At 36.9% G+C, this 8,123-nt stretch overlaps 1 protein-coding gene across 4 annotated transcripts in view; it reads right to left on the bottom strand.

Annotated features, from left to right (window-relative positions):
* Window positions 1-5,694: 5,694 nt before the first annotated feature.
* The window catches only part of LOC134577212 (serine/threonine-protein kinase BRSK2-like), a 235,573-nt gene continuing 233,144 nt past the window's right edge, over window positions 5,695-8,123 (bottom strand). The window contains exon 19 of one of the 4 annotated variants that reach the window (XM_063435884.1): window positions 5,695-6,954. In XM_063435884.1, the coding sequence (XP_063291954.1) occupies window positions 6,731-6,954 (224 nt within the window). In that variant the 3' untranslated portion in view covers window positions 5,695-6,730. The remainder of the gene's footprint in view (window positions 6,955-8,123) is intronic. The other 3 variants (XM_063435885.1, XM_063435887.1, XM_063435886.1) reach the window with 3 other exon arrangements.

Below are 8,123 nucleotides of genomic sequence, written 5' to 3'. Positions count from 1 at the left end.
AGACCACTTAATCTCAAGGAAGTTGTCTGGGTCCCATGTCCAGGGTTTAAATGTCTCCAGTGGCTGTTACAGTAACAACTACTAAAGGCACTTCCTCCAAAATACCATTTCAATCACATGGTATCCCAGAGAATATCTGATTGGTATCACTAGCCTCGCGTTGGATTGGCTGAGATCATCACAGAGGCAGGCAAGCCGTGGAGAGACTAGCATGGCGTGAGATAAAAGGTAAGTAATACCTTTTCAACTCTTGCTAGGGGGGTCATTTAAATGGAGACTGGAACACTGTAATGTTAGATTAACACAGAAAATCTCCAAGATGATTAAAGTCTCAGAGCTCGTGACAGTTGATATTGGAAATGTGGGAGTATTAGTTTCTGCCAGGGTGCTTCCCAATTAAACATTATCTAGAATATTTTGCAGAACTTTAGGACAAGATAAAAGTGGTGACATTTTAGCGGTATGATATTTGAAGTATTACTGCAAAGGTAGACAATCAAGTTTGATGGATAAAACACCAGTTTGGATTGCATATTAATAAAAAGTGGGCTTGGCAGGGACTATCTAGAATCTGGATCATTCATTTATTCTTCACATAAATATATGTGTATATATATATGGTAATGTATTTTTTTTCTCCCCGATTATCTATAAATACATTGATTTTTCGTTATGGTGCTCTTGATAAAGACCCTCTGGGGGTTGAAACTTTGATTGGGTACCATTATGTAATGCGGTAGACAGATTAAACCGAAGCACTTGTTTGACTACTATCAAGACCTGTGAGTGTCCTTTATTTATTTTTGTATGTTGCATCTTTGTGTGGATAGCACCCAGCAAATTGTTTACACAAAAGTTGGATTGAGTGCCGGGGTTTTTGCATTTTGTCATATTTCTGAGACAGCTCAGTGGTTAATGCGCTAGCTGCAGTATATCTTATTCTTATACACATTGCAGTTTTCTTTTCAGACGAGGAAGCTTTGGCCTTTCATTTTAATGAGGCTGATAAAAAATATAAACTGTCCCAGGCAGTACTTCCCTTTCTACAGTGTATACAGGCTGGACATTGGGCAAACTGAGCAAAGGCTTGCTGATCAGAGGACCAGCTAAAGTATGAAGATATCACAGACATGTCCAGTAAGAAAGTGTACAGCATCACCAGGGCTGGTGCGTGCCTATTTTGCACCCTAGGCAAGACCAGCTACTTGCACCTCTCCCACACCACAAATTGCCAACTTTTAGTGTATCTTTTACCCTTTCCCAAATCCATCTGTGTATGTCATGGTCCCCTTTTCCAGCCCCTCTGTGTGTGTCATTGACCCCTTCCAAAATTCCTCTTTGTTTGTCACTGTTCCCGTCTCCAACCCTTCTGAGTGTCTCTATGTCCCCTTCCCCAGCTCCTCTGAGTGTCTGTCACTTTCCCTTTCCGCAGCCCCTCTGTGTGCCTCGTTGTTGTCCCCTAAGCCCCCTTTTGTGTCTACACAGCCCCTCTGTGTGTCTTTTTAAAATTATTATATATCAAGTAATCAACAAGTATAACAAGCTATTTATGTACTCTGCTGTGTTGTGTGTAAATATGTTTTACCTGTTTTTGAACTGTTTATGGTTAACTGGTTTATTGTCAATCTGTCTGCTTGTCTGTCTGCCTATCTAACATGAATTAAGCTCTTCACCTTCATATCCATATCATATCAGCTGAGTGACTGGTTATTAATAATGAGTGACATGACATTACAAGGTATAAGACAATAAAAGAGGTAACTGAGTGTGAGATACAAATGATATAAGAATACCAGGGTGACTGTGTATGTATGACAGAGTTAAAAAGAGTGATTGGGGTTTGGCTGACGGTGAGTATTTCGGAGTGAGAGATGACAGACAGCTAGTGGGAGTCACAGTGGGTAAGTTAACTGACAAAACGTGACTGAGTGTGATGGAAAGTTGCTATGAGTAATAAAGTGTGAAAAGAGGAGACATACAGGTTTATTCACTAACATGAGAATTGTCAGGGACTCAAAGTGAATTTCACATTTTAGACCAAAATAGCTGAACTGGAAATGTAGCTGAATTGGAGAATTTTTCCAATTCATCGATTTTGGTCTTAAAGGTCTATGACTCACTCAATGAAGTGGTCTTGGTCATTGGTCTTGTCGTTTTTACTTTAGTAAACAAAACCCGTAAAAGTAAATGACAGAGGTTCGAGAAAGGAAGGGGTGACTGAGTGTGTTGTGAGATGAAAGAGCAATGAAATGACTGTGTACTTAGGGATAGGAGAAGGTATTTATATGAGTGATACCTACTAACATACCATTAAACCACATTTATATTATAGTAGAAATACAAATAGGACAGATAGTTGAGCAGTTATATGGTTTTTCCCTTCTAACAACAGCATAACAGAATATATTTATTTTTCATGACTTACAAAATAATAAAAATAATAAGTACCAAGAAACCAGATTTATTTGTTGTTTTTTTTTTTTTTTTCTTTTTCCTTTTATCATTTGTAATTGGTTTTAGAGCATAGTTTAAAAGAAAAGAAAAAAAAATAGCATTTGATATTAAACACAAAATAAAACTAAAATGTATGTAAGAAATGATTTGGTAAAGCATAAAAAATACAGGAGAGGTGGGGAGGGGGCAAAAATAATAAATAGAAATATGCAATGCCATTTTACGTATATCAGAATGTGCGGCTGTATAGTGTTTGGGGCATGAAGGAAAAGAAAAAGACAGGTTTGTAATTTTATTCTGAAATATGACATTCTTGATAAGGAGAGATATCGTGGGAGGTTTGAAGGACATAGGAGTAAGTGGAAGACAAAAAAGTTTTTTTTTTTGGGGGGGGGGGGAGGGATGAGAATTTACATACAAGTCATCCATCTGAATTAATGTGCACGCCAGCATGCGGTATAGCTTACACTAAAATAAACACTTTGATTGCTGGAGAGAGAGTGGGTGTACCTTCACATAACTCTATAACTCTCAGGCACTCAAAGGGTTAAATCTCTAGCTAGGGATATGCACCAAGCACCAATATTTGATTACCCAGTACAGCAGGAGAATACTTTGCTCGAAATATGTCACCTGATGTCAGAGTAAGTTTGGTACATCTCCCTGCGTCGGCCGGTAACATACAACAGAGGGCAATGGTCGTCCATGAAACAAACAGACAAATTTACGAGATTCAAAAGCTTTCAAGAAGAGAAAACAAAACAAAAACAAAAGTCGAAACATAAAACATGGACAAAAAAAAAACAAATACATTAATAGCATAATCACATTTAAATTATATAAGTGCAACATTCTCTTTAGTTTTACCAAGTTCCAGGACTTTTGCTCACGAGTCACTGTGCAACATTCAGTCATTACTACTGCTTGAACAGAGACGTTTCATGTTTTGGTAAATAAACAAAACAAAAAAAAATATCTTTCTTAAACCTTCAGATTTTTCAGATTATTTTCCTCTTGCAAATGAAAATTACACATTTGGACCAAAACATTAAATATCAGAAGACATTTTTTTTTCGTATTGTATTTCGGGCAATGGTATATTAATATTTCTTTTTTTAATATAAAATATGGTAGTATATTATCACAAAGAGAATCTAATATGCATTTTACAGAACTGGTAAATATATATAATTATAAAACAATTTAGATGCATGTTTTCAGTTCCTTAGACGTCACGTTTATAACTTGACCTGGCCAATATATACCATTAACCTTGTGCTAAAAATATTACCCCATGTACTTTAACTGACAGGCAGCCTTCTCTTAACTGTAAATTTGAATCTTATGTTAAAATACTTAGTGCCATAAACTAAGCATTGTATAGTTTACATACTTCTGCTGTTTTTTCCCCACCATATTTTTACAGGCCGGTGTTTATTAGAACATTGTTCTTGACCACCCAATTGACTGCATGTTTTAAAGGGAAATTAAACAACTGAAATAAGTTAGGCTAGCTATTCTGTGAAATTTGATAGACAACGATTGTCTCATTTGGCAAAATAATTTCAGATTGCTTGGGTAGCCCTAAACTACCGCTCAGATGTTTTCGTACTTTGGTAGTTTTAGCAAAAAATAAAAAATAAAAATAAAAAACTAAAATGCTGATAAGGAAAAGCAGGGTCAAAAATCAAAATAAGCAATAAGGCAACTGACATTTTTGGGGTGTTTGCAAAGCAAGTAAGTGCAATTAAATACTCGTTTTACTTAATCTGACTAAGCCACCTTACAATGTCTTTAATTTTCATTCAATACAAAAAGTTTTGCTGTCTGAATTTAGCCTAGGGAAACACAAAATGCAGTTTAAGATAACTCTAACCTTACTTATTTTGAGGTATAATTTCCCACCAAAAGAGGCACAAAGACTGTATCATGGGCAATTTTCAGAGGCATCGTAAGGCCATCTGATCAAAAACTCAAGACCTTTAAAATGCATATATGCTATATTTATACATGCAAGCAGTCTAATTCTATTATAGGTAAGAATAATTAGATAGTGGCTCCAAAACATGCCATGTTTGTAGTGTTTTCATAGCTGCCTTTCGCAGATGCACCACATCTTCCCAGCAGTGTACAAGAACAGAACCAAACATATAAATACAAATACTGTTTAAAATCAGTAAGCAGAATGCTGCTGCCTAAGCCCATACAAACACATTTTCAAGATGGCCTCTCTCTTGATTAGTTTCGGTCATCTGGCTGTTCCAGATGACATGGTGCACTCAGTACAGTAGACAAGAGCCACCCAACTATTTATGCTGGTGGATGTTTGCATAAATGGTTCTGTAAATGTACATATTTATTAGAAACAAAAAGAATATATATGTTCATTCGAGAGTGAGCGGGTGAGTCTATGTGAAGACACCATCCGCCTTGCAAATGGAGGAGTCCCTGAAAGGACACACATTGTAAGTCGTCCAAGATACTGCTGCTGTGCTGCCAGTATGCCGCACAGAGGATATGCTGAGACGTTCCATGTTTTATACTGTGTATCAAGTATGGTTTTATTTTAGCTACTCAGCACCACACATACACCACCTTCTTCATCACACCAAGTCCTCTCCTGGCTTAGTTAAGCTTATTTTGTTATTTTGCTCTTTAACTTTTCTGACTTGTGGCTAAATTCGTTTTTCTTCTTATTTTATGAAAGAGACATAATGCACTTTGTTTCGTGGGCAACCTTTGTTTGCCCAATGGCCTAGAATCCAGAGCAGGGTTGCATAGCCTGCGGCCTTCTGCCTGATGTCAAACATCACACATTGTAGCAGTTGTGGTAAAAGAAAAGCAGTTGTGGGACGCAGGTTACTCAACTCAGTGTTAGTCAGGAATAAGCATCCCAAAGAAAAATGATATCAATATTTTGGAAATGTATATATTTATCACAAGTGCAACCAAAATTACCTACACACTAAACATATGGCTGCATACTTAATAATACCGCTTCTGTCACGGCAAAGTAGCTACCGTGACACTGTTATAGTGTGGCACTTTGGGGATTACATTGCAATTTTTAATCCCAGCATATATGTGCCTTATTGCCATAGTTATTACATTGTAGCAGCTGGTTGGATTAAAAAAAAAATAACAATAATTTTAAAAAGTAAATAAAATAAAAAAAACCTATAAAAAAGGCCCTGTTAGCAGATGTTCGGCCTTTTTTTTTTTTTTTGAAAGCTCAAACCATTTTTATAACTGAATATCTGAAAGGGGTGATTCGCCCATTTCATTGAATTCATTTCTGTACTTTTGCCCCTGAAGTATTTTACATACAAAGACAACATAATTTGCACATGCAGTGGTTAGTTTTTGGAAGAAGCCCTTCTAAAATTGATTCTAAAACAGCCAGTTGGTTTGCAGACTGAGGCTCCACTAAACATTTTAAAAATTCGACAGACCAGTGGTCTGTAACTTTCTTCATTCCAATAGTATGATATTGCCATTACATACATGTGCAAATATGTACTGTAGTTACACCAAGACTAGAACTCCGTTGAAGGGAAGAGGGAAAGGGAGGGATACAAAGTGTAGTTATCCAGGTTTGAATCATGAAACAGCACATCAGGAGGTGCTAATGGGTCTTTTGGCTTCAGCTGCCGTTGAAAAACAGGGAAATGAAATCAAATGACAATTACACAAACAGACAAAGTTAAACAGCCCCACTCCCAGGCAATTTCCAAATAAATAAATAAATATTAAATAAATAAATAGATTTGAAAAGAAAGAAAAAAAAAAAGAACGAAAGAAAAATAAGTTATTAACGCAGAATTTCATTTTCTTCATAAATTTGTTATGTTTTCATTCCGGTTTATTCCCTTGATTTCCATTTGTTGTTTGCAATTTTATTTTTTTTGTCATTTTTGATTTTTTGGAAATATTTACATCTTCACAGTAACGCCAACATTTAGTTCCTGCCACCCGCACTTTTTTTCGTGTGTGCTCTTTTCTCTGTATGTTCGTGCATCTGTACGTGTGTGTATGAACAATTTGGTATCTTTAGGCATTGTTCTCATTCTACAATTTTGTATGCATGAGAAAGTACTTGTGTACATCTTAAGTAGAATGTGTGTGTGTGTGCCTATTGATGTATGTAGACGTATCCATGTGAATTTCTTCTCAGACATCGGGAGCTGCGTTCTCTTGCGTTGTTTTGTTCATTTTGCAGTAGTTGTTCATAGTTGTGCCAGGTCTGTCCTCTGGCTCCTAACATTTCCCCCCCAGGTCATGGTTGAGTTTGCGTTCCATTAGAAGCCAAAAGTTTCTTGTCCTTAGAAGATCCTCTCCGGTGGTGCTCTGCCATGTCAGGTTCAGAGCGCCTCGAGTTCTGGCAGCTTCTTGTTGGAGTGCCTGGAGGTCGGCTTTGCTGTCCGTTCTTCTCATCTGGTGGCAAGAACAGAAGATGATCCAAGGAACACTCCATCTGGGTTCTTGCTGTAACATTTGCTCCTAAATGGAATCATCAATTGCACTTATCTCTGACATAAGCCACACTCACTTAAATCCTATAATATTAACACATAAGCAAAAACATGCAGACAGCAAAATTCGACAACACTTGCCTTCATCTTGAACACATGCCATAAAATGTGTTCCCATTCACAACATATAATGATATAGATCAGGGGTAGGCAACCTTTGGCACTCCAGATGTTGTGCACTATTCTCCCAGAATGTGCATGCAGCCATAATGTTGGAAAAGCATCAGGGGGATGTAGTCCAAAACATATGGTGAGCAGAAGGTTGCCTATCCCAGCCACAGATTATGAGTATGGGTTTTTCACTAAGAAAAAGTGGGTTCAAATCCCCCAAACATATTACATGTTTGATCTACTTGAAGAACTCAATCTTAAATGTAAAGTCTAATAAGTAATTATTAACCACAATGTCATAATTGTAGAAATAAATATATATTGCTAATACTAAATAAGAGCCCATTTACCACATTGGCAATACATGCTCCTAAATTCCTTTTTAAATTAATGAAACTGCACTACAAATACAATGAGCTTACAGAACACCTTTGTATATGTTTTTTTCTTGAATTAAAGGGACACTACAGGCATCAAAATGCTTGATTAAGCAGTTATGGTGCATAGATCATGCCCCTGAAGTCTCACTGCTCAATTCTCTGCCCTATAGGAGTTAAATCACTTTTGTTTCTGTTTATACAGCCCTAGCCACACCTCCCCTTGCAGTGACTCACACAGCCTGCACGAGGAACATAGTTTCATTTTCAATAAGTTACTTTAGAAAATTGTATTTCCTGCTCTGTAAATTAAACTTTAATCACTCACAGGAGTCTTTCGCGGGCTCTCGAAGGTTATTAACAGAGCAGGAGATACGAAAATCTAAATTAATCAGAATGTACAATAAAATAAGTTTAAACTTAGATACCTCTTTAGAGGAAGTGTTTAGGAAGCCTGTGTACATCACATACAGGGTAGGTGTGATTAGGTCTGCATAGGCACAGTGATTTACCTCCTAAAATGTCTATACACCATAACTGCTTCTTTAAGCCAAAATAGTTTTTGGTGCCTATAGTGTTCCTTTAAGCTATTGTTTGCTGTGGCTGCAGTACATGTTTAATTATATACTGTTATGTAAAAAGCCCATGC

The sequence above is a fragment of the Pelobates fuscus genome, chromosome 11 (assembly GCF_036172605.1).
Source record: "Pelobates fuscus isolate aPelFus1 chromosome 11, aPelFus1.pri, whole genome shotgun sequence".
NCBI lineage: Eukaryota > Metazoa > Chordata > Amphibia > Anura > Pelobatidae > Pelobates > Pelobates fuscus.
Note: the sequence above shows the minus strand (reverse complement) of the source record. Positions and strands in the feature narration are given on the sequence as shown.